The sequence below is a fragment of the Pseudorca crassidens genome, chromosome 8, assembly GCF_039906515.1.
Source record: "Pseudorca crassidens isolate mPseCra1 chromosome 8, mPseCra1.hap1, whole genome shotgun sequence".
Lineage (NCBI taxonomy): Eukaryota > Metazoa > Chordata > Mammalia > Artiodactyla > Delphinidae > Pseudorca > Pseudorca crassidens.
This window is the reverse complement of record NC_090303.1, coordinates 70,656,980-70,684,376: the sequence shown is the minus strand read 5'-3', so window position 1 is coordinate 70,684,376 and position 27,397 is coordinate 70,656,980. Positions and strand designations below refer to the sequence as shown.

General features: G+C 37.6%; 2 protein-coding genes and 1 non-coding gene across 5 annotated transcripts; 1 reads left to right on the top strand and 2 right to left on the bottom strand.

The window, feature by feature from the left end:
- Positions 1-1,244: 1,244 nt before the first annotated feature.
- On the bottom strand, positions 1,245-26,681 carry IFRD1 (interferon related developmental regulator 1). Of its 3 annotated transcripts, none has more exons than XM_067746764.1 (12): positions 26,542-26,681; positions 21,864-21,968; positions 21,636-21,720; positions 20,747-20,871; positions 18,600-18,757; positions 15,459-15,509; positions 15,198-15,376; positions 15,000-15,108; positions 5,259-5,393; positions 4,632-4,760; positions 4,094-4,189; positions 1,245-2,016 (listed from the first exon to the last, which is right to left on the bottom strand). In XM_067746764.1, the coding sequence occupies exons 1-12, from the start codon at positions 26,630-26,632 to the stop codon at positions 1,927-1,929; spliced, it is 1,353 nt and encodes a 450-aa protein (XP_067602865.1). In that variant the 5' UTR covers positions 26,633-26,681; the 3' UTR covers positions 1,245-1,926. The 3 variants fall into 3 exon arrangements, with proteins under 3 accessions (XP_067602865.1, XP_067602866.1, XP_067602867.1); XM_067746765.1 differs by lacking the exon at positions 26,542-26,681 and adding an exon at positions 24,817-24,836; XM_067746766.1 differs by lacking the exon at positions 5,259-5,393.
- Positions 10,153-10,259, top strand: LOC137229595 (U6 spliceosomal RNA). The gene has a single exon (XR_010945752.1). It is a non-coding gene; the product is annotated as a U6 spliceosomal RNA (small nuclear RNA).
- Positions 26,676-26,883, bottom strand: LOC137229204 (uncharacterized). The gene has a single exon (XM_067746768.1). It carries the CDS (start codon positions 26,829-26,831, stop codon positions 26,676-26,678), a length of 156 nt encoding a protein of 51 aa, XP_067602869.1. The 5' UTR covers positions 26,832-26,883.
- Between the last annotated feature and the right edge of the window lie 514 nt (positions 26,884-27,397).

Sequence of the window (27,397 nt, the reverse complement as noted above, 5' to 3'; positions counted from 1 at the left end):
AAACAAATCCCAGGATCATGAAGTCTCAGGAAACAGCTGTATACTAAGATGAGAGAGAAGTTAGTCTAGACTGAAACAAGTACTCTGTTCGGCTTTGACCATGTGGAAGGTAGATTAAAGAAGAATTTTACAAATTTACTTGGGACTATTTTGGAAAAGTTAGCGATATGTGTGTAAAACCAAGACAAGATGTCCTATGAGAATGGAAATGTAAGCATAGTAAACCATCTAGTTCAGAAATGAATAGAAATATGGTCACTACAATGCAAACGATGCTAATTTAACCAAAAAAAAAACAAACAAAAAACCAAAACAAAATGGGAGAAGGGAAAAGTAAAAAGGCAGAAATCTTCACCTATCGAATAAAGAAATAGCTGTGTAAGCGTACTACTTAGAAATCTGAAACCAAGGTGCTAGGAAAAAAAAACTATAAAGGCTGAAATGAAATGCCTCCTGAGAAATGGGAAAGGATGGCACAGGGAGCTAACTTCCTTATAAGCCTTGAAATACTATTATACTATGTGTATATATACATATATATCACTTTAATAAAAATAAAAATTCATTAATATTTTAAAATATACATATATGAAATTGAAATTTTAGAAAAAATATATTATTTGCAATCTCTTCTCCATGGTTCTAACCTACTTGGAATATAAAGAGGTGACAACACACAATGCCAGGTTCGAGATTCCAAGTCTGTTTTCCATTGCACTGTTTCTGAGGGATAGAACTCATACTCCCAGAAGCAATAGTGGTTGCACAGGCCGGCCAATGATTTTCAATGAAGAGGGCACATCAGACCTTCCAGAAGAGGTTGAAGATGTGGCAGAGAGATGCTAGTTTAGAAAAAATACCTCTATGTTGGTCCTTATCTACATGCTTCCCCACCCCCATCACTATTTTCTGCATTAATATAAAGAAATAAATCTATGAATTCTAAACTGCAGGTATTACTTGTGCAATGTAATTTTAATATAAAGTTTAATAATAACAAAACCCTAATACATTGTCAAAATGCTCACAACTTCCCATAAAGTAAAAAAATCACCCCATGGGCAACCAAGCAGCAACAGTCTTAATAGCTGGAAGGCCAATGATATATTGCTATAGTTTTTCATTTATTTTCATGTTTCCAAATATACAAAGCAAGTTCTGTTTCACTCTCTCCCTACCCCATTTCATCACTTTGAACTCTGAACTTCAAACCCATAAATGTTCCTCTATTAAAAAAGAAGCACTTTTAGTGTGAAAAGATCTTTATTTCAAAATAAAGGGCACAAGGTCTTACACAGCAGATAAAATTAGTGTTACTGCCCTCAGAGGTCAAGGCTAGCAAATTTTCTGGCATTTACAAATTCATTATGAATAACAGATGGACTGAATGGCCTGTAAGTGCAGCTGTAAGGTCTCATGGTATAATTCCCTTTGTTGATCCCAGTAACAAAATTATTAGGTTCCATTTAAAATTGAAAATAATAGCAGCTTTTCCAGAAGATCTAGCTCCCAAAATTGTATCCAGAACTCATCTGTCTAAGATCTTAAGTTAAATACCTTGTATATCTATATCATTATAATCAATATTTCTGACAACCACAACGTAAGAAATTTAACCTCAGCTAATAGTTTTTCTCATCATGAAATCAAGTGAAATACTATATTTTTGCTCTCTTCATAAATAGAAAATGACCACACACTACAAACACTTTATTAATGTTTACTGATTATATATACAGAGAATATTCAATAACCAGAACTCACCAGTTGCAATACTACACATTAAATTATAATATAACCCCTACTACAAAAGCTATCTGTTGACCCAAGATAAAAAACTGTCTCTAGAGTTTAAATACATTAGAAATTATTTTTTTTTTTTTTAAAAAAAGGGAAATTAGAAAGTGGTCTTCAAATGCTAAAAGCCTAGAAGAATTCTCCAACATCTGCTCTCTTATCTCGACATTTGCTTCGGGCTTTTGTTCGAGCTTTGAAGGCGGCAGAATTATATAAATGCTGAAATGAAGAAAAGGAAAATACAGGTGAGCCACTAAGGCTTCAGATATTCTTATAAAGTTAAAAAAAAAAAGATAAATAAAAAAATCACAAAGGAAAGAAATGAACTAATTTGACTCTAGAAATATTTTAAATGTTTATAAGACAGACACAAAGAATGAGGGGGAAAATTAACACATTATAGTTCATGGCTATTCTATATGAAAAAAAATAGCCAAACATGTAAAATACCAAGAAAATTCCAGCCAAAAAATTTTTTTAAAGTATATAAACATTTATTCTGATCAAGGAAAAGACAAATCATGAATTAATGTGAACAAAATACTCAACTTTCCTGTTAATTAAAATAATAAGGGCAACTATCATAAGGTTTCATTCAAACTAACAAATTTTTAAAATTATAAAACCCAATGCTGTCAAATATGTGTGTAATAGCTACATGCTTTCATTCACCACTGAAAATAATTAAAAATGATAGAATTATTTTGGAAGGTAATTTGGCAATGCATATCAAAAAATCATAATCAACGGGCTTCCCTGGTGGCGCCGTGGTTGAGAGTCCGCCTGCCAATGCAGGGGACACGGGTTCGTGCCCCGGTCCGGGAAGATCCCACATGCTGCGGAGCGGCTGGGCCCGTGAGCCATGGCCGCTGAGCCCGCGCGTCCAGAGCCTGTGCTCCGCAACAGGAGAGGCCACAGCAGTGAGAGGCCCGCGTACCGCAAAAAAAAAAAAAAAAAAAAAAATCATAATCAAGCCCTGTAGTCCCATGCAAGGATTTCTTCCAAGAAATAATTCAAAAGAGAAATTATGTAAAAATATTAGTATTTATTCAAAACATTTTTGAAATACCCAACAATTATATGGCCATCAAAATGATCAAATGTAAAGATTCTTTACAATATACAATTAAACAATTCAGACCCACTAGGATGGCTATAATTTAAAACAAAAATAAAACCAAAAAAGTGTTGGTAGGGATGTCAAAATTTGAACTCTTATACTGCTAGTGGGAATGCAAAATGCACTACAGTCACTGTAGAAAACAGTTTGGTGGTTCCTTAAAAAGTTAAACACAGAATTACCACGTGACCAAGCAACTCCACTCCTAGGCATACAACTAAAAGAATCAAGAACAGGTGCTCTAACAAAAACTTGTACATATATGTTCATAGCAGCACGATTTAAAAGGGGCAAAAAGTGGAAACAAGCCAAATGTCCACCAACTGATGAACAGATAAACATGTGGCATATCCACACAATGAAGGATTATTTGGCCACAAAAAGGACTGAAGTAATGACACGCTACAACATAGATGAACCTTGGCAACATTACGCTAAATGAAAAAACCAGTCACAAAAGGTCACATTATATGATTCTATGTATATGAAATATCCAGAATAGGTAAATCCATAGATAGAATGCACATTAGTGACTGTCAGCAGCTGGGGGAAGAAGAGGGGAAGGGAATGGAGAATGAATACTTAATGGACATAAGGTTCCTTCTGAGGTGGTGAAAATGTTTGGAAACTAGATAGTGGTGACAGTTGTGCAACACTGTAAGTGTACTAAATGCCACTAAATTGTACAGTGTAGAATAGTTTTTTATGTTATGTGAATTTTACCTTAGTAAAAAAAAATTAAAATAAGGGTTTTTGAAATGTTAAATAAAAATATTAACCACTATTTAATGTTACAAACTCTCTGAGCACATTTGTTTCCTCATTTGTAAAATGAATCTGGTACTTACTAAGTTTAGGCTCAGTTATCTGATACGAAAGAAGCACTGTGTAAATATTTATCCTTAACTATATAAACTTCATAAGCAAAAGGAAACAAAAGACAAAAATAGCTTCTATGTTAATAGGATTATGGATAAAAATTTTTCATCATAACCCTCCATACTCTAAATGCAGTGAAGTTTCTATACTTTTAGTCCAGCTACTCTGTGTCCGAAACATCATAAGAACTAAAATCTCATAGACATAGCTAAATACCTATCACCTGGCAGAATCAAAGCTTTGGCTCCACTTTTCTTCTGTGCATTTAGTTCTATTGAAAACAAAAACCAAACCTACCCTTTCAAAACGAGAAATCTTCATTGTTTTAAGTGTTGCAGCATCAAGCATCACTGGGGGTCCAAGTTCAAAAACATTGCGAAGGAATTCATTTGACTTAAATAAAAGAGAAATGCAGTAAGTCTCAGTATTAAATATCAGCTCTTTTTTTTTAACTACATAAAGTGAAATCTGGTTAACAGAAGTTATGTATATGAATGTAAGTCACTTATTTTCTTTCTGTTTCTCGTAAGACCAAATGGTTTTCCAATGCCTTGAATTCAAGAAAGCTATGTCAAACTATCTGCTTCCCTACAAAGATATCAAGTGTTCCAACAGCTATATAGATGCTCCACTAGGCTTACACAATACAAAAACAAAAAGAAGAGTTTCATGTTTATTAAATTTAACTTTTAAAAATAAACTTGCTATTTTGCATATCATATGCTGAAAACATTCTGTATATTCAAACTAACTTCAAAAGCCAGTTAAGTAAGGTAGATTTAAAACTCCTCCCTAATTTAAAAGCAAACATACAGAAAGGATGTCACCCACTCACCTGCAAGTGGTACTGCATCCCTGATCCAAGAACCTCCTTAAAGGTGTCATATGTATGTTTTTTGACCCAGCAATCAATATACATGCGTTCAGGACCAAATTTAACAGTTTCTGTTGGAAAATCCCGTTCCTGGCCAATAGAAGAACAACAATTGTAAGAGGAACCAAAATGATCTAAAGAGATCCTACATAAACACAATTTCTAAATAGACATGTATATGCTGAAATGAATAATGTGGTTTAAACCGATACCTCCATCCCTGAAATATGAATAGACTAGAAAGTGGAAGTACTATCCCACATATAAGGGTGTAGAATTTGCCTAGTTGTGGTAGACTTAAAGACACAACTAAGTTTGGATAAATATTAATGGCAAAACCACCTTGTTGTGAATGTTTTTAAATTTCAAAAGCACTCAACAAACTGGTGAAAAGTCAGGTATTTGTACTGGTCTAGGATTGGCAGGGGCGGAGGGAGGGGAGGTTACAGGACAAGTCAGAAAGACAAGATATCCTCACAAGCCAGTGGTGAAATTGGGGGAAGCAGAAATCTAGGAAAGGTAGGGAAGATAAATGGGGTTTACAGACCAACCATCAAGGAGTATCTATTACAGCATTAAGTGGCCTACCTCTACCGCCCTAAGGATGTCTCTGAACACCGACCGCTGCTTTCTCTTGTCCACTTTGGCCCGGTGCTTAGTTCCATCTGTAGCCAAAGCCCTAAGCATCTGAGTCAAAGACTCCATGTCTTCGTAAAAAAAGTCCTGGTCAGAAAAAAAAATTTGGTTTTGTTTGTAGTTTGTTGTTTCTTTCCCCCCACCCTCTTCTAGAATTAACAAAAAACAGTCCACCTTGGAAATATCCAACAGGGTTACACAGAGCAACGCAAATCTTGGAGCTATTTAGAGATCTTCGCACAGATACACACATAAACACTTATTGTCATGCAAAAATTTAATCCAGAAATGTTGCCTACAAGATGATACACTACCACCAAACAATGAACATTCCTCTTCCAAGTATAACCAGATGCATTCAACCAATGCTTACTGTGTTCCTACTGTATTCAAGACATTACTGGGATTTCCAAGTTCAGTGATAGTCAGATACACATAAACCAATAGTTCAGTGATAGTCAGTGATAGTTCAGATACACAACTTCAGTGATAGTCAGATACACATAAACCAATACAGCTTCTACCCCTGGCTCCCTAGTACCCAAAGCACATATTCCCAGAATTCCAAATATTCTTATTCCAAAAGGGCAAGCTATCAGTAATGCTTTTTAAAGCACCTAATTTCTAATTTATTGGCCATATTTCAAATAAGCAACCGAGTATTTACATCAGGTGCACAACTCAAGTGATTAAATTATTTAAGAAAGGAAGATATTTTAATCCCTTTTGGAGGGAAGCCACAAAATGTATTACTATTTGCTATGACCTTAAGTTGACCATGGGCTTCCTTTTTACAGTTTAAGTGGCTATACTTTGAAAGTCTCTTTATTTTGGGTGTTTTTACTCCCTGATTAAATTTTACAACCACATTAAACTAAAAGATTATTCCAAGTTCTTTAGCTGACCAAAACTAGAGCAGACACGCATGGAAGCCAGAAGGTGACCCATCTCCAGTTCTAGTTATTAATGCCTATTTAAGATTTTTTGCATTGGTGGTAACACTTAACTTATTCTATTAAAACAAGCAGCTCAGACTTCCCTGGTGGCGCAGTGGGTAAGAATCCGCCTGCCAATGCAGGGGACACGGGTTCGATCCCTGGTCCAGGAAGATCCCTCATGCCATGGAGCAACTAAGCCCATGCGCCACAACTACTGAGCCTGCGCTCTAGAGCCCGAGAGCCATAACTACTGAGCGTGCACACCACAACTACTGAAGCCCACACACCCTAGAGCCCGTGCGCTCTAGGGCCCGCATGCCACAACTACTGAGCCCGTATGCTGCACCTACTAAAGCCCGTGCACCTACAGTTCATGCTCCTCAACAAGAGAAGCCACCGCAATGAGAAGCCCGCGCACCACAACGAAGAGGAGCCCCCGCTCGCCGAAACTAGAGAAAGCCCACATGCAGCAACAAAGACCCAGCGCAGCCAAAGATAAAAACATAAAATAAGCAGCTCTTATTCTAGGCATTCTTCACACTGTATACATAATTGTTCAATCTCAAAAAATATAATTTCTTTTAACGTCTAAAATGAAAAAAATTATTACACTCATGGAAAATAAGCTTGAAATTAACACATTCTTTTGTTTTTTTTTAATTTATTTATTTATTTTTGGCTGCGTTAGGTCTTCGTTGCTGTGCGCAGGCTTTCTCTAGTTGCGGCGAGCAGGGGCTACTCTTTGTTGCAGTGCCCGGGCTTCTCGTTGCGGTGGCTTCTCTTGTTGTGCAGCACAGGCTCTAGGTCCGCAGGCTCAGTAGTTGTGGCTCACGGGCTTAGTTGCTCCACGGCATGTGGGATCTTCCCGGACCATGGCTCGAACCCATGTCCCCTGCATTGGCAGGCAGATTCTTAACCACTATGACCAGGGAAGCCCCAGATATTCTTAATTTAAAGTATTTTCTCATTGTCAGTATTTTAGAGATTGTATATTCTTAACTGTTCTAACCAATGTTTTCTTCAAATGTTCTGATTCAACTTCCTATGTCTGAGTTAGCTGGAAATAACATCTGTCAAGAAGATTTTCATCTAGAAAAGCAGGTACCAAAGCTGATAAGATGTGATTAAAACAGTCCAATGATACTTTGATCTGTATATTTAAATTCCAATAAATTTGATTCCATCATAAAAAAACGGGAATCATTTTACTGCTAGAAACAAATACATTTCAAGGACTGGAAGTTCTCTACTCATTTCATTGACTACTTGTTCTTTTGTATTATTCTCAAAAATAAAATTTATGGAAGATTTAAGAAAATATATATGGGAGAATACACCAAAAATTAACAAGACTTTATGCATTACCTTAATTTGTTCTAAGAACTGGGAACTACTGCTAGTGGTCTCAACAATCTTACCTCCCAGCATACATCTGACCATGTCTAAAGACATTTTTGGTTATCATCATCTGCCAGGAGGTGCTACTGGCCTCTAAGGAGTAGAAGCTAGGGAAGCTGCTAAACATCCTGAAATGTACAAGACAGCGCCCCCTCCAACAACAAAAATTATCCAGCCCAACGTATCAACAGTGCTGAAGTTGAGAAACTCCATGGTAAATAATCTTAGCAATCAATAAAACTCAATCTAGTTTACAGAGTCTGAACCATTGAGTTGAATATAGTACTTGTGAAAATAAATATTAAGTACTGTAGGGAAATGTCTCCATAAAGTGCCTGTGCTTTAAAAAGAAAGAAAACGTAAAATATAACAAAAATAGTCCATAAACAGCATCCAAAAGCCAATTTACTGAAGCTTGGGATAACTGCATAGTAAAACTTCACACTCAGGAACAAATGAAAAATGGGCTCCTAGAGGGACAAATACCTAACTCTTATCAATAATGAAAAGAAAATTGCATAGTCATTGCCACACAACGGGGTCAAAAGTCCTAGATCAGAACCTCAAGCCTACTACTCACTACACCAAGTTTTAAAAATTACAAATATGTTTCATCACCTGTAAAATGAAAATATCCACCACCCTCCCACCACATGATAGTTTTAAGGATTAAATAAGACAGGAAATATAAATTTGCCCAATAAATTATGAAGCATGAACTATTACATCAGTATTCTAGATTTAGAGGAATTTACATAGAATTGGACTTTTAAAAAATCAGTGTAGTAATTACAGCTATATGAGGAAGTTTATTGTCACACAAAACAGGTTTTGCAGTCAGAACATCTATGTTTGAATCACAAACATCCATTACTTAGACATATATAACCTTGGGCATAATTACATTAGCAATCTGTGTCTCAGGTCCTCTGATATAAAAAGGGGATAGTTAATACAACCCACATCTCACAGGTTTATTTAAGGCCTAAGTAAAATATATTTATATATTCTAAAAATATATAAAAGACAGTACATAAACATCCATTATGCTACAGCTCTTTTATGATATAGCCTGTTTCAGTATAACAATATAAACGCTTCAAACAGGTCAGCTAAAGATAATTATTTCATACTATAATGACTATAAGTTAAATGGTTTCAAAGGCTGAGTGGCATTAGAATGAAATGAAACCACAGAAAACTTTTAGAAGAGTTTAAATACACAGGATGAGATGCTTAAGGTCACAAAAATCACCCCCAAACTACTATTTCTATACAGAAGTTACTGGAGCACTGACTGTAAACAAAATGAAATAAGCTGGATCTTGCACAGCTGTCCTATGTGTTAAAAAATAATCCTAACAGGGAAGCCTAACATTAACACAGAATTTGATGTCTCCCCACTTCACTGCAAAGTGATGACTACTATTTCTAGAATGGTTTTATCTGACTCTACGCAACTACAAAGACTTTTATTCTTTTCATTCCCTGCTAATTGAGGCAGAATGTCTCCATCAGGGTATGGAGACATTTTTACATGAGTCAGTTATCCTATAAACAAAGGCAAGAAATGAGAAGCACGTGGGGTTGTCCTTTCTGGAAATATAAAATCTAAGTGATTTAGGGCCTGGGGAGTGTGTTGTGAGTCTTCAAATTTTCTTTTCTTTGTTTCTGCTCTGTCTCTCTGTCCTGAAGCACTTCCCCTGTCAGCTTAGGTGGGGGATAGAGCAGGGAAAATTAGGGAAGGTTTGACTATACTACATTTTGATATATTTCCCTGAATCAGCATATCACATGGATCTCAGACCTATAATTCCACTCACTAAATAGTCCTTGTCTTAGTTTAAGTTACCCTAGAGAGCTCCTAAAAGGCCACTACTAGAGTACTAGTAAGAGGGAGGTAATACATGATTCAGTTAATAGTGCAGGAACTGCTACCACTTACACTGTACTTGGCATGTGTTCCCAAGAACCATATTAGGTAGTGACTATTACTATCTCCATTGTAAAGATATGGATACTGAGGCATACAGAAGTTGCCCAACATCATCAGGTAATAAGGGTGGAAGACAAAATTTGAACCCAGGCACAGCAGCTCCTAAGTACACTCTTTACCTGCTTGGTTACATGGCAGACACACAAAGTAAACTAAGGGAGCTCTCACAAACGAAGGATTACTAATTCTTCATATCAACTTTGAACAAATAGCTATTATTAATATTTCACCAACTCATTCTTTAAAACCCAACCTAAAAGCCAGCTCTTCAGAGAGATTTTTACTAAGTCTCCCAGGCTGATTTCATCACATAGTTAGATTTCCAGGTTAATAATAACACAAAATAATTAATGTTAGCAAAAGGCTCTGAATAATTTGATGCCACACTTGTGCTACAAAAACCTAATTTAAATCAACCTATGGTTTAACTAATTTTTTTGAACACCTTGTAACCACACTAACCCACCAGCAGACACTCCCCTCCTTTCAAAAAACTTAACAAAAATAGCAAAGAGTGCTCGTTTCGGCAGCACATACACTAAAATTGGAACGATACAGAGAAGATTAGCATGGCCCCTGCACAAGGATGACATGCAAATTCGTGAAGCATTCCATATTTTAAATCATAAAGATCAGATCAGAAACAAATGAAAAAAAATGAAGGAAACGATAGCAAAGATCAATAAAACTAAAAGCTGGTTCTTTGAGAAGATAAACAAAATTGATAAACCATTAGCCAGACTCAACAAGAAAAAAAGGGAGGAGACTCAAATCAATAGAATTAGAAATGAAAAAGGAGAGGTAACAACTGACACTGCAGAAATACAAAGGATCACGAGAGATTACTACAAGCAACTACATGCCGATAAAATGGACAACCTGGAAGAAATGGACAAATTCTTAGAAAATCACAACCTTCCAAGACTGAACCAGGAAGAAATAGAAAATATAAAACAGACCAATCACAAGCACTGAAGTTGAGACTGTGATGAAAAATCTTCCAACAAACGAAAGCTCAGAACCCGATGGCTTCAAAGGCGAAATCTACAAAACATTTAGAGAAGAGCTAACACCTATGCTTCTCAAACTCTTCCAAAATAAAGCAGAGGGAGGAACACTCCCAAACTCATTCTAAGAGGCCACCATCACCCTGATATCAAAACCAGACAAGGATGTCACAAAGAAAGAAAACTACAGGCCAATATCACTGATGAACATAGATGCAAAAATCCTCAACAAAATACTAGCAAACAGAATCCAACAGCACATTAAAAGGATCATACACTATGATCAAGTGGGGTTTATCCCAGGAGTGCAAGAATTCTTCAATATATGCAAATCAATCAATGTGATACACTGTATTAACAACTTGAAGGAGAAAAACCATATGATCATCTCAATAGATGCAGAGAAATCTTTCAACAAAATTCAACACCGATTTATGATAAAAATCCTCCATAAAATAGGCACAGAGGGAACTTTCCTCAACATAATAAAGGCCATATATGACAAACTCACAGCCAGTATCATCCTCAATGGTGAAAAACCGAAACCATTTCCACTAAGATCAGGAACAAAACAAGGTTGCCCACTCTCACCACTATTATTCAACATAGTTTTGGAAGTTTTAGCCACAGCAATCAGAGAAGAAAAAGAAATAAAGGAAATAAAATCCAAATCGGAAAAGAAGAAATAAAGCTGTCACTGTTTGCAGATGACATGACACTATATACAGAGAATCCTAAAGATGCTACCAGAAAACTACTAGAGCTAATCAATGAATTTGGTAAAGTAGCAGGATATAAAATTAATGCACAGAAATCTCTTGCATTCCTATACACTAATGATGAAAAATCTGAAAGTAAAATTAAGAAAACACTCCCATTTACCATTGCAACAAAAAGAATAAAATATCTAGGAATAAACCTACCTAAGGAGACAAAAGACCTGTATGCAGAAAATTATAAGACACTGTTCAAAGAAATTAAAGGTGATACAAATAGATGGAGAGATACACCATGTTCTTGGATTGGAAGAATCAACATTGTGAAAATAACTATACTTCCCAAAGAAATCTACAGATTCAGTGCAATCCCTATCAAACTACCACTGGCATTTTTCACAGAACTAGAACAAAAAATTTCACAATTTGTATGGAAACACAAAAGACCTTGAGAAAGAAAAACGGAGCTGGAGGAATCAGGCTCCCTGACTTCAGACTATACTACTAAGCTACAGTTAAACAAGACAGTATGGTACTGGCACAAAACAGAAATATAGATCAATGGAACAGGATAGAAAGCCCAGAGATAAACCCACGCACATATGGTCACCTTATCTTTGATAAAGAAGCCAAGACTATACAAAGGAGAAAAGACAGCCTCTCCAATAAGTGGTGCTGGGAAAATTGGACAGCTACATGTAAAAGAATGAAATTAGAACACTCCCTAACACCATACACAGAAATAAACTCAAAATGGATTAAAGACCTACATGTAAGTCCAGATACCATCAAACTCTTAGAGGAAAACATAGGCAGAACACTCTATGACATAAATCACAGCAAGATCCTTTTTGACCTACCTCTTAGAGAAATGGAAATAGAAACAAAAATAAACAAATGGGACCTAATGAAACCTCAAAGCTTTTGCACAGCAAAGGAAACCATAAACAAGATGAAAAGACAATCTTCAGGATGGGAGAAAATATTTGCAAATGAAGCAACTGACAAAGGATTAATCTCCAAAACATACAAGCAATTCATGCAGCTCAATATCAAGAAAACAAACAACCCAATCCAAAAATGGGCAGACCTAAATAGACATTTCTCCAAAGAAGATATACAGACTGCCAACAAACACATGAAAGGATGCTCAACACCATTAATCATTAGAGAAATTCAAATCAAAGCTACAATGAGATATCGTCTCACACCGGTCTGAATGCCCACCATCAAAAAATCTACAAACAATAAATGCTGGAGATGCTGTGAAGAAAAGGGAACCCTCTTGCACTGTTGGTGGGAATGTAAATTGATACAGTCGCTATGGAGAACAGTATGGAGGTTCCTTAAAAAACTAAAAATAGAACTACCATATGACCCTGCAATCCCACTACTGGGCATATACCCTGAGAAAACCATAATTCAAAAAGAGTCAGGTACCAAAATGTTCATTGCAGCTCTATTTACAATAGCCAGGACATGGAAGCAACCTAAGTGTCCATCAACAGATGAATGGATAAAGAAGATGTGGTACATATACACAATGGAATATTACTCAGCCATAAAAAGGAACGAAACGGAGTTATTTGTAGTGAGGTGGATGGACCTAGAGACTGTCATAGAGTGAAGTAAGTCAGAAAGAGAAAAACAAATACCGTATGCTAACACATATATATGGAATCTAAAAAAAAAGAAGAAGAAAAAAGAAAATGGTCCAAAGAACCTAGGGGCAAGACAGGAGTAAAGATGCAGACCTACTAGAGAATGGACTTGAGGGTACAGGGAGGGGGAAGGGTATGCTGGGACAAAGTGACAGAGTGGCATGGACACATATACACTACCAAACGTAAAATAGATAGCTAGTGGGAAGCAGCCGCATAGCACAGGGAGATCAGCTCGGTGGTTTGTGACCACCTAGAGGGGTGGAATAGGGAGGGTGGGAGGGAGGGAGACACAAGAGGGAAGAGATATGGGGACATATGTATATGTATAACTGATTCACTTTGTTATAAAGCAGAAACTGATACAACATTGTAAAGCAATTATACTCTAATAAAGATGTTAGAAAAAAAATCACAATGAGGAATCACCTCAAACCTATTAGGATAGCTATCATCATAAAGACAAGAGATAACAAATACTGGTGAGGATGTGGAGAAAAGGGAACACTTGTGCACTGTTATTGGGAATGTAAATTGGTGCAGGTACTTTGGAAAATAGTATAGATGTTCCTCAAAAAATTCAAAATAAAATTCCTAGTGCAAAAAAAAAAAAAAAAAAAAGCAAACAAAACACTAGGTTGTTTTATAACCCAGTTCATTTTTGTCTTTGACAAGGACTTCAGTCAAATTAAATACATCTGGATGAGTTCTCCTGGCTATCACATATTATTTATTAAGTCAGATAATGTAAGATATGCAGGTAATAATATATTTACATTTATGCAAATTTAAACAAATCAACACATATACTTTAAACTGCATCATTAGTTCACTTTTAAGATGCATTTCAAAGGAAAAAGAAAAGAATTTACCATTTCTAGTCAGTAGAGGAATACAAGATTAAAAATGGGGACATCTGGCTTCTGTACCTTGAGGTTAAGGAGCCATTAAGTAGCTCAATAAAATTAAATGGATTGCTAAACTTCAGTCTTCTAATTTCTCACATAAGGAGACTCATTAGCTACTGACAGCATTAATAACTTACTTTTACCTCGTACCTGCTCTCTTTCAAAGTAAGGAGGGATGCGGGGGGCAACGAAACACAGGCCTAGAATGGAATGTGAATAAGCAAGGCAACCCAGAACACGTATTAATCTTATTTAGAATTATCCACTGTTAAATAACTTCTTTAATTGCAGACAAAGTTTCATTCCAGAAATAGTCTTTCTCCTTAAATTAAGAAGCAGCTAGTAAGTAACCCAAGATTCACAACAGAGGTCACAAACCAGGGTGACCAAATGTCCCATACAGCCTAAGACAAAGGGTTTCCTAGAACACAGGACTTTTCAGTGCTAAACTTGGAATACCATCAGGATGGTGGATCACCTATTGGTCACCTATCACAAACTCAAATACCTTCAAAAGCCAAACTGTGGTTTAAAAAAAAAAACAACTATGAGTCGACAGTGGTAGAGAACTGCAAAGCACATGTCCCAGAGTAATGGGCTATGTTTATTTCCATCTTTGGCTTAAAAGTTAAACCTAACAGTACTAAACTTATCTGACTTAATCCCAAACCTATGTTGACCTAATATTTCATCCATTTGTCCAACATTTATTATAAAGCATCCATGCATGAATTACCTTAATGTGTCTGATGTCTGAGAAATCCTAGCAGATCCAAAAGATTATACGGGACAACTCTCTCCATGAGTAATAAGAGTGTACCTAAACTTCAGTTCTGTAGGCAGCAACAATCAAATATAATGAACTACACTTAAATATTGCTCTACCAACCCCTATTGATTTATGCTCTTAAAAGTATTACATCACCACTGCCAAGAAGCAGAACGATCGATCACTAGGTTCTCAGTGGGCCATGCTCTAAAGTTACAATCCACTTCTTAATTGTGAGGATTATGATGGAATAATGGTCCTTGTGATGCAAGCTTTTTGTTTCACCTATCAGATACTTACACTCTCTATTCCTCTGGCCAATTCAAACAGAAGTGCCAGAGATTCACCAGCAGCTATTCTCATGTTTACATCATCAGAAGAGAGGAGGCTTGGAAGTTTATGGAAATGCCTAGAAAATAGTCAGTCATTATTATGTGAACACAACCGATTATGTCAATAAATGTTGATTTTATAAAGTAAGAAACTAAAAATACATACACCTCAAGCTTTTTCTTCACTTCATTGATTGGGCATATGGTCAGTAATAATGTCCACACGAGAAGTGAGCTGATATGAAGCGCTGTAGTAGGGGTGCTGCAGACAACATTAGTGTCGTTCTCTTTGAGATAGGACTTGGTGAAGATATTTTCCAAACACTGCAGAGTTGAATACAGCTCCTAATGCATAAGAACAGGAAATAAGATACCACCTTAAATGAGAAATGTGCAAACAACTGGATTCAAAAGGTTGTCTACTTACAGTAATGTCATCTGTGGCAATAAAACAGCAAACAGCAAAGCAAGTTGCACACTAAAAAAAGCAAAACAAAAACAGACATTAATGTTTGCCATTTTCTTATTAATTCTACATCTTCCTGCTTTTATAATTCAATGTGAAAAATTTCTCAACCACATGACTACATTAGGTCCCAAGTACAGTATTAAAAAGAAAGAAAGAATATAAGGTCAAAAGTTAAGGGAAGTGGATTTTGGCTAAAAGCCACTAAGGTCTGCTACTAAACTCAGAGTATGACTTTAGGAAAGTTACTCCATTTCTCTCAGACTTTCCTTCATTAATCTAGCAGATCATTTCAAACTTCAACTCAAAGACAGAGATGAAGTGTGGACATTTGAGATAAAGAAACCTACTCTATTAAAAACCTTTAAAACACAAATCTCAAAAAATTTAAATAGCTGTCCTCAAACTTCCGACTTAAAGAAGGATCTCATTAACTCAGATTTTACTTATTTTGGAATATGTTGAAAAGAGGTTGGGAATCCTATAATTGTTTATTTTGGGGGGGGGGATGCTAAACGAGTGAGTACACAGTCCAAGATTACCAAGGTAATCTTTTTTTTTTTTCTTTTTACGAGGGCCTCTCACTGTTGTGGCCTCTCTCGCTGCGGAGCATAGGCTCCGGACGCGCAGGCTCAGCGGCCATGGCTCATGGGCCCAGCGGCTCCGCGGCATGTGGGATCTTCCCAGACCGGGGCACGAACCTGTGTCCCCTGCATCGGCAAGCGGACTCTCAACAGCTGCGCCACCAGGGAAGCTCCCCAAGGTAATCTTACTTAATAAAACAGAATCAGAATATCTATATACAATCTACCTGCAACATAAATAGGAGCCATGAATTCTCAGAACACTGTTCTAACAAATTAATCATATAAAAACAGAATCTGAGGGCTTCCCTGGTGGCGCAGTGGTTGAGAGTCCGCCTGCCAATGCAGGGGACACGGGTTCGTGCCCCGGTCCGGGAGGGTCCCACATGCCGCAGAGCGGCTGGGCCCATGAGCCATGGCCGCTGAGCCTGCGCGTCCAGAGCCTGTGCTCCGCAGCGGGAGGGGCCCCAACAGTGAGAGGCCCGCATACTGCAAAAAAAAAAAAAAAAACAGAATTTGAAATTCGTAAGGCTTTATTATTCTTCATTTCCCTTTTCCCCATACGTTATTACTAAAATTCCCTCATGTTATTCCAAGTACCATTAAAGCTTAAGGCTTAAGTCTTTAAAGTCATCATTCATATGCCCAGGTTTCAGCTAGTTCTGTTCCAGTAATATGAGGACACTTGTAATATTAATCTGCTTGGTGTCACTGTTTTATTTTCATTAGTTTATCCTGGTAAAAATTGGACATTGTTAAAATTCAAAAGTAGCCTATGCATTATTCTTAGTAAAGAAAAATTTCAATCTATCATCCCTTCTCCTAAGTAAGCAGCAGAAGCAAGGCCACATCTCTCCTTCTGATTACTAAGAGAAATGGCAGATTAAAAATTAGGACTGTCTACGTTTAATAAAGATTCCTTCTGCTAATATGCAGAAGAATGCTAGTTTATTTTTTATTTTAATTCACAGAAAGAGTGAGAAGGATTAATAAAGGGCCTTTAGATGACCACAACAAACTTACATGCAACCAAAATTAAGTGATCACCTCAAATATCTAATCAATAGTGTTTTCTGTCAAACATTTCAAATACCCCTATACTCCTGCACAATTTAAAAGTTGCATGAAACTACACAAAAAGGAAGAACAGAAAGGCAAAGAGCAAAAGCGTGATTAAATATTTTAGGGTTGCTAACTATTGGGGGGCAGAGATTCCTATAATGTCACCAAACTCCTATTCCTTTGCCTCTGGGAGAAAGAGCTAGACTATTCCCAGCAGCCATACAGTTGGTAAACCAAGGAACTCTTGGCAGAAGCGATGTGTCTCTGTCCTCTAGTTTTCCCCATCTAGCTACCACAGTTGCCATCTGAAAGGACCTAGAGGTAGGGCAGAGATGCAGGATGGATGCCTAGGGACCCTGCTGACTTGACTGGGCAGTGATATGAACAAGAAGTAAACTTTTATCAAGCCACTAAGACTTCAGGGTTTATCTGATACAAAGATTAATGTCATGTACCATAAGTAATACTAAAGAGGAAGCTAATTTGAATAATCAGTATGAAAAAGCTTTAAACTTAAAATGGTTCTCTTGTTAGGAAAACAGCTTAAGATTCAAATCCACTAAAATTAAATTTTTAAGATCTATTAAGACTCTTAAGATTCTTAAGATCCATAACATTCAAATCTTAAAATTCATTAAGGTTCAAATCCACTTTCTAAATCCACTACAACCACCTCATGTTTCTGTGAATAAAGCAAAACATGTTCATGTGATCATTTAAATCACTTACTAGCACACCAAAAACCAATAGCCAAAAACAAAACCCACAGTCTTAAGTGTTGCAAGTGGTATATATCAATTAGAGAATGAAAGCTTTTCTAAACCCCAAAACCAGATGAATATTTCACAAGTCAGAGTTTCCTACATCTACCAAATCCACCTGTGTAACTACAGCATTCAGCTCTCTCATAAGGACTTTTAGGCCACAACAGCCAGAATTTTTTTAAGAAAACCACTCCATTACATTTCTTAGAATAAAAAATAACCACACAATAAACATTGTCAGGACCATTTCTTTAAGCTCCAATAAAAACTAGATCATCCTAAATAACTCAACATAGCACTGTATTTCATATCAGCAAATGATGTTCAATTTCAAAGATGTAGAAATCTTCTCTATACGGGATGCTCTATTGAGTCTCAGAAAATTTAAGAGGGCAATTGTCGTATTGAGCCTGCTCACTAAAATTAAAGACAAATGGGGGTGGTGGTGGGATGAATTGGGAGATTGGGATTGACATATACACACAAATATGGATAAAATAGAGAACTTATGAGAACCTGCTGTATAAATAAATAAAATAAATAAAATTCAAAAAACAAAGGGACAAATGAGAATAAAATGTTAATAAAAAACCTGCTATATTTTTTAAAGATGCTATTTTCCTAGATCATTCATCACAAGGTCTGGCTGTCATGCCTAGATAGATCTATAAATTTAAAAATCCTATACTTACAGTTTGCCTAGCCTGGATACTAGCTGTTCCATCACAAATTATTTTCTTCAGGATTGGTCCAAGAGTCTTTAAAACCTCTTCACTTTCAATTCCAGGGCCCAACTGAATACAGAGAACAGATGCTAATGCTGCAGCTGCACGCTGCTCATCACCTTTACCTATAAAACAAGCCACAATGCAACTATGACAAATCATTTTCAACAGACTTATTAAGGCAGCAATCTCCCAAATTTGTTCAATTTCAAAATAGCATCTACCAATTATGAAACTTGTAATATGCTCAAGGCTTTGACATGAGCGATAAATCTAGACCTCACTCAAATCCTAGATCTACCATGTATTAGCCAAATGATCTTCAACCAATTACTCTTATTCTCAAAACATTTCCTCATCTGTGAAATGGAGATTAACACCAATTTTAAGGGATTACTGTAACAGTTCAGCCAGATAATGCATTTCAAGCTGATCTGACCTTCCAAATCCTGCAGGTACTTATAGAATAGTGCTCAAGTAGCCCTTGAATTAATCGGACAAGCATTTCAGACGTACACAGCCCATGAGGTAAACTAAACTGTCAGGGCTTCCTCCACCAGTGTTTTTTTAATTTTTTTTTTAATAAATAAGGGATTCAAAATAAGGGATTCTTGGGAATTTCCTAGTGGTCCACTGGTTAGGACTCCGAGCTCTCATTGCCGAGGGCTCAGGTTCCATCCCTGGTCGGGGAACAAAAAATCCCACAAGCTGCATGGTACGGCCAAAAACTAAAAATATTAAAAAAATAAGGGATTCTTTAAAACTATAGAAAATACGTTAATATAAAGGTAAATGTAAGTTAACTCTTGAGAACTGTATACACCAAAGGATTTGGGCAAATTTTGAACTTAAGTTATTGTCTGATAAATTAAATATTTATGCAGGTTGTAAGAAATTTTTAAAGGTCACCTAGTCCAATTACCTTGTGGATACAGTTTCAATGTTAACACTTTTAACAAAGCCATTGTAATATCTCAAAAAAGTTGGCTCTGTTATCAACTATACCAGTAACAAGGTATATAACTTTAGACCAGTCTCCTGTTTCCTAGGCCTTTCTTTTTCCTATACAATGAGAGGTGGATTAGATCAAAGGTTTCCAAACACCCATTCTTGACAAAGCTTCCACCTGAAGCAAAATGAGAATAAGAACATAAAGCTAAGCACATTCAATTTAAAGGAACATGTGTGCTTCCTACACTTTTGGTACTAGAAATATTTTGTTGATAAAGTGATAATGATAGTTGAAGCTAATTATTTTCATAATGTTCTTACTTGGCAAAATAATTAAGCTGGCAGCCCCAAATCTTTTTAAATCTGGCAGCTCCTAAAATTGCAAGTTTGATAATACTAGACTTAATCTTTAAGGTCTCTCTTCATTCTTAAAAGTTCTATGATCATAAAAGTTCTACAATCATAATATGAATTCCAGAATCTCCATTACAAAGTTCTAGAATTCAAATATTCCAAGGGATATCCTGAAATGATGTCATTGACAGGTATGATTGATGTTTTAAATAAGAAAATGAGGTAGATAATTGATACTTTTTTAATTTTAGAAAAATGAAGTAGGATGGCTTATAAATAATACTTTTTGTTGACATCTGACACATGGTTTCAAGCCTTTTTTATATACAAAAGAATGGCAGGACTTCCCTGGTGGCGCAGTGGTTGAGAGTCCGCCTGCCGATGCCAGGGACGCGGGTTCGTGCCCCGGTCTGGGAAGATCCCACATGCAGCGGAGCGGCTGGGCCAGTGAGCCATGGCCGCTGAGCCTGCGCGTCCGGAGCCTGTGCTCCGCAAGGGGAGAGGCCACAACAGTGAGAGGCCCGCGTACCGCAAAAAAAAAAAAAAAAAAGAATGGCAAACACCTCTTCTGATACAACTAAAGTTGATAATCCACCCCAATCCTTCCTAGTTTCAAACTGTTTATTACATAAACAAAACAAAGCTAACAAGTTTGATTTTGAGTTCTAACAAGCCTGGCATATTCCCTGCCAATTACAAAGTTATAAGAGTGAGCCAGACTTCTAAGTGCTATTAACAAATATTACTGCACAGAAGGTAGCAAATTCCTTTTCAGTTCTGTGACTGTGACTCAAAAATATGGACATTACCTTTTTTCAGGCAGCGTTCAATGCTATCAGTTAAAGTCATTCTTCTTTCCAGAATAAATTCATAAAGCATCTTTGAAGCCAGTATATTTTTAATACCTTCAAGAGCTGCCTGCCTTGTCTTCGCACTATTTAAAACAAAATGTAAGAGAAAGAATATCCAATTGGAGTATACCATTGGTCAATGAGACTTTTAAAAACTTAGCTTACTTCCCTCTCAACTTTTTCTATTTATAGATTATTTAAAATCTAATTTTCATCAAGCTCTCACAGTTCTTCAACAATAATTTAATTTTCATCTACAACTCACCTTATTATACAAAAGATTTTAAGCTACTCTATATCATGTTTTCTGTTTATTAGTTCAATAACCACAATGTTAAATGACCACATAGAATTTTATACTTTCAATGTATAAAACATGTTCTCCTACATTACATATTCAAGTAAACTCAGACTTTTTTTTAACACTACAGAAGTCTAGAGTTCTTGTTTGAATCTTCTGGGCTTTTTAATTCCATTTGTTTTAAGTTGGTTCTAGAGTTACTGTTAAGTAAGAAAACAATTTAGCTTTGATACTTTTCGAAGTTTAGTTATACTTTCTAGTTGAAGATTAACTTTTAATTCAACAAATCCACTTCAATTATCAAATACAGTTATGTCCCCTATGCTGAACAACGACTAATCTTAGGCTATTAATCTAAATTCTAGTGGCATGTTCCTATCTACTGATACATTAAAAGTCCAAAGGAATAAGAAACACTAAAATATACAAAGTAAACAAATCGAGCTTTAGAAAAACATAATGTTAAATGAAAGAACTGCACATATTTTAAATAAAAAGTGGCTGACAGAAATCACCCAGAAGAAAAGAGTTTCCAGTAATTCCTACCTCTTATCTAGGGTCAGGTCAATGAATCCCTTCAACTTATACTCTAAGTCTTCTTGAGTTCCTTCCTCATCGAGGACTTCTGGTCCTAAGGAATAATAAAAACCAACCACTGTAATTTAAATAGAAAAAAGCATATAGGGAGCGGTAATAGTATACTTAGCTACAAGAATTCCTCCACCTAAATCATCCTTTTATCTAACGTTGCAAATCTTAACTGAAAACTCATACCATCTTCAGCAAAACTGGAAGGATCACTGTAACCACTGCAATGGCTCATTGTTTCAATCGATGCATCCTCATCACTAAAAGGTTGAACATTTCGATGCTGGCCACCTAATAGGTAAAAGAGGGTGAAGGTAAATGATTTTGTTGTCATATATGCAAATACTTAACTTGGGATTTTAAAATTTACTTACAAAAAATCCAGTAATAAAAACCCAAACTTATTTATGAGATGATTTTTTACAAAAGAATACACTTAAATTCCTAACATAAGTCAATTCACCTAATGTGTATTTCAGAGCACCAACTGTTTACAATATACATCAACTTCAGAAATATATCAATCATCTAACATGCAGCACCCATTTTTGGTAATACAAAAAGTATTACAGATGAAAAAACTACTTCAAATCATGAAGACAATGAAAACTGACCATCATAAGAATAAGACGAATATAGGTTCCAATGAGAATAACTGGGCTTAGCAAACATTAAGTGGTGAATGGGTTAGTTTTTAGGTTACACATGTCTTATGTGAAGGGGAATTTAAGAAGTTAAGGGATGGTAGTTTTAAAGACAACTTGAATTGAGAGGGTCAACAAAGGCTTAAAAATGAAGTTTTGGATGGGGATGTTGAGAAGTGGATCCAAAATGGCATAGAAAGTAATGATAGGAATCGGATGAAGTAATTGATCACTAAAGAACTACAGTGCTGATGAGATGTGTATGAAATTATAAAGAGCTCTGATGGGCTATTTGGGTGATGCCCAGTGCAGTGAACTACAGGATTTTTGTTCCTGAGTCATGCAAGTCAGAAGAGCTGAGAAGACGTGTGAACTAGCGTGTGAATCACTTAAGAGGCAGGGCTTCTTAAGTGAGGACCCCTTAAATGGTCCTCAAGCACTGCACAGAGGTCCTCCTTTCTCTTGGCCAGTACTCTATGGCGGACTTCACAGGGCCACATCCACTGGAGATAGAAAGCATCAATTTGAGAGTCTTTACAGAATTGCCTCATTTTTGCAAGTAAAGAACTATGGGCAAGCTGCAAGCTGATCAAGACTGTAGACATGGTGTGTTTAAAACTGGGACTTTGCTTCGAAGATTTTGAATTATTTAGGTGAGCAATGTTTAAGATTTGACTTTTTTCACATGCCGATTTCAAAAGTGACTACAGTATTTTAAAAACCCACTTTACTGTGGTGATTAGTGACTAATTTGGATGATGACTTTCCTACTACGATGGGTGCACACGTGAACATTTGTACCTAGTCACAAGTGCTGACACTCCTGTCGCTTCCTTGGGAAAACTGACAGTACCCTTTTAAAATCTGTGTGAGTATTTTCCAGCAATAAAGAGCCAAGATTTAAGGAAAAAAAAAAAAAAAAGTTTTGGTATTTGATGTAGCATAAAAAGATAGATAAAAGCCCGACAGATAAATTACCTTTAAAAGAAAGGTTCTAACAAATCCAACAGTTTTAAAATATCAGCCCTATTACTAAAAAATTAAAATCCTTTTTTTTAAGCTAGAATCTTTCTCTCACCTTCATTAACTTAAGGAGTAAATGTACATTCCTGGTCACTGTCATTTCTAGTCATTTTTGTTTTGTGGGAACTTCATATTAATAAAAAGATTACCTAGTCATCAATTACATTGAGCACTGAGTTAAAATAAGTCCCAAATTCTGCCCCCAAAGTGACTTGAGTCATCTGATTTACTTCTGAGCTCGAATCAAAGATTGTACCTAAAATTGTATCCTTAGGTACAATGACACAATACAAACCTAAGATTGTATCACTTAGGTCTCTATATTCAAGAAATCTGTAGCATTTACTATATCATAAGATAAGCTTTTCAAAAATTCTCTAAATTTAATTAAGCCTGTTGCTGTTTTTTTTTAAATGGGGGTTGTCTTTTTTTTTAAATCACAACAGAGGTGAGACTTTAGCAGATTTTTAAATCAACACAGGAAGCAAGTGGCCTTCAAACCTGCCGGCTATCTCAAAGAGAATAAAGTGTGCCAATCAAAGTAGTGAAGCATAAAGAATAAGCAATGAAACCAAGATCCCAAAACTTCTTAATCATAGTGCTTAGGACAGGAAAGACCTGTGCCATCATACTCTATTTCTGGATCTATCTTCATGTGTTTTCATGATTCGAAGTCGTGGCAACAGTTGAGTCATCTACTTAACTTTTACTAACATTTATTCACAAATCAATTTACGTTTTTTATTTTTCATATTCAGCCTATTTTTAAACTATCAAGAAGAGTTTCCTATCCAGGTCTTACACAGCTCCCTTCTCTAAGTTTCAATGATTTCCCAAGGCTCGAGGGAAAAAGAGATTAAAAAAAAAAAAAAATGAGGAAAAAAATCCTGTATGAATGTCTGATATCTAGGTCATACTCACCCACCTTGTGATCCCAAGTACCATTAATGAGGTGGCACTTAGACACATAAAGTCCTTATTTCTTAGAGGGCTTATGTATTAACAAAGTTTTGTTCTTTCCTAAAAATGCTCTCTTCAAATTAAGTGTCACGAAAAATAAGCACACTTGAACAAAAGGTCAATTTTATTAGTTTCCTAGACCTGTCCACTAACTTAAAAAGCAGAGAATTTAAATGGGAAACCCAAAGTGATAGAGAAGTTGGTTATCTTTCGGCTGTACATGGGAAGATCTCATTTGAATCCCATTTCTTCTAGATGTCACTTAAAAATACCAGTAAGATAAGACTTTTAAGTACAAGTTTGTGACAATTTTCCACCTCTTCTACTCAACTATTATTTATTCATTTATTGACTTAAGTAATATTCATAAAGAACCAAACGAAACTTTTCAAAAAGTAAAGCTCACCCCCCAGGCCCAATTAGAGGCAAGCACAGTTAATAAGTTCTAGTGTAAACTTCCAAAGATAGTCAAAGCATGTATAGTTTTATAAACTAATCAAATAATTCTTTACCTGATGATGAAAGTTCGCAAATGAACCTCATGGTAAAATCTGAAAGGCAATCCCCCACTGCCTCCTGATATTATTCTCTAAGTACCAGGAAGGAAGGAGGCTGGACAGGAAGCTCCAGAAGGGAATAAAGGTTTGTTTGTGATTCAAGGAAGCCATTAGTAACATCATTACCATTTTCAAAATGACTTTAGCTTGCTGCATCTCCATAATTTGTTCCATCAACAAAAGGTAAACTTAAAGAAGAATAAAATTAATACGGACCTTCTAGACAGAATTTAAATGTTTACTTCAGATGAGGAAAGCTGAAGCAGAAAGGTAGAGAGGTATGTATCCTCAATTCACACAGAGCAACTAGATGCCACAACAAACTATGTATTTTATATCTTGATCAAGAATGAATTTCATGAACCCCGAGAGCATTCAATCAAAATAAAGAGCGATATAAAGAAAAGGGAAAAAACTACATTTATAATAATTCATTCTTGTCAATTATTAAACATTTAATACATGATCACAAAGTTTTCGTGCTGCTATAAATCCTATAGGAAAGCTTTTAAAATACCAGCTTCCAATCATCTTTAACAAGAAAACTGGCCTATTTACTTGCTAAAGAACAAAGGCATATTCTGAGGGTCAAAGTGGCAACTGTGCTGACAAGTATATGTGGCTGGTAGTAGTTCCGATGTGGTAACATCTGAGGATATTCCAACATTTAATTTCAAAGTTTCAACAAAGCAATTATTAAACGTGCTGATTTTACCCGGTTTAACACTAGCTTTCAGTATGCTGTGTCTCGTAGGGCTTTCTGCTTTAAGTCCTTTTTTCTTAGCCGTATGGTTAGGAGTAAAGAATCATTAATTCAGTTAAGCACCTACCCATCCAGGAAAAGCTTTAACTTTGCAAAGAGGAGACAGAAAACCCTAAACTTTTGGCCAATTGCAGTCTGAGCTCCTCACCATTCCCGCCTATCCCGGGCTCCCATCAGAGAACCTATAGAATACGTCACAAAAGAGAACGTGGTTTCTGCCCCGAGGAGCAGGAGGTCGCCTCGACTGGTCACAGGAGAGCTGGGGGCTCGGGATTTGTTCGGGTGCCAGATAGGGACAGGAGTAGAGCCTACTCTGGGACAGTGGCCCCCAGCCTCCGACGCCTCCGCCAGGCCAGGTGGACACGCGGGATGCGAAAGAAGGCTGCAGAACGGGATACCACATGGGCACCTCTGCGTCACCCCGGCCCCACCACGTTAGGCCCAGGCCGCGTGACGCAAGAGCCAGTCCAAACCCGTCGGACGTTTGGCATTCCCGAGAACTCCATGTTGGAGCCGGGTGGTCAAAGGTGACCAGTGACAGCATGGACGGAACTCCGAGCCCGGCCCCACTCTCCGTCAAGGAGAGCTCTAGAGAGCCAGCACCTGCCTCTGAGAACAGTTCCTCTCCTGCCAGCTCCCGGTCACCCCCGATGCCAACCCCTTCCCAGACCCAAGGACCCATTCGCCCCTCCCAGACTCCACGACCCGGGCCCGAGTTCGACTCGCATGCCAGATCCAAATCGCGCGAGGTACGGCCACCGGGGCACGCTGGGAAGTGTAGTTCGCCGGCCACAGCAGGTGCCCCGCCGACGCAAACGTCTAGAGGAAAAGAACTACACCTCCCACGGTACCCAAGGCTAAAAGACTTGCCAGCCTGGCCGGCAACTGGGACACTGGCGGCGGGGATACTCTCGTACCTGCTGTCGCCGCCGTCGCTGCAGCTGCCCCTGAGTTGCCGCCACTACTGCCACCGCGATGGGGAGTGTTCCGCTTCTTATTCTTCGGCATCGTGGGACGCCCGGTGCCGCCTAAACTCGGAGCTTAGCGAAGATCAGCCGATGGAGCTGCACTTTTTACTCGTGCGTCTGTGCGGCGGGCGGCTGAGAGGTGAGTTTTCGACTAACAGAGGCGAGAAGCGGCGCGGGTAAGAGTGGGCGGTGGCGGCAGCAGAAATCCCCGTGAAGAGCTGTAATCGGAAACGATACATGTTTCTCTCTAGCGCTGGAGCTAAGGCGGGGCGGGCGAGGCCACGACGCCTTAAGTAGCAAGACCGCCGCCTGTCGTCACCATACGTGGGCGGGACTCGAACTCTCACTAGCCAATCCCTATAGACCTCCCCACCAGAGGCGGACTTAGGGCGGCCGAAGGATGCTGACTACCGATCCCATGCCACAAGTCTTCCAGCGGCGGCCCGGAGCCGGTCTTCGTTGCCGTCTTGAATTCTGGGAAATGTAGTCAGCCCTGGGGAGCCGGCTCCCAGCTCCTCCCAACGGGCTTTTCTACGCGCTTCCTTTGTTTCTCGAGACCCTTCCCCTGCCGCCCCGTGGCCCCGCCTTGGAATTGACGGAGGTGGTAGCCAGTGAGGAGCATGCCGAATGAGGACAGCCCGCTTCCAACTGGGATTGCTTCCAGCTGGGAGCTACGCAATCCGCATTGCTGGTCTGTCTCCAGAAGCTCGTGTTCTTCTCCTTAACCTTTACCCTACTTGCCTGTGGGCTCTGCCCAGGCTCAGCCATACCCCTCCTTAGTTAGTTTCCATGGTTTTAGTTGTTG

Excerpts from the sequence above, each read along its gene's own strand:
- IFRD1 (XM_067746764.1), bottom strand. The coding sequence starts at position 26,632 with ATGCCGAAGAATAAGAAGCGGAACACTCCCCATCGCGGTGGCAGTAGT. Across the intron at positions 20,872-21,635 it reads GACCTGACCCTAGATAAGAG|TGCGAAGACAAGGCAGGCAG; the intron begins GTAGGAATTACT and ends TGTTTTAAATAG. Across the intron at positions 5,394-14,999 it reads TGGCCAGAGGAATAGAGAGT|GACTTTTTTTACGAAGACAT; the intron begins GTAAGTATCTGA and ends TTTTCTGACCAG.
- LOC137229204 (XM_067746768.1), bottom strand. The coding sequence starts at position 26,831 with ATGTATCGTTTCCGATTACAGCTCTTCACGGGGATTTCTGCTGCCGCC.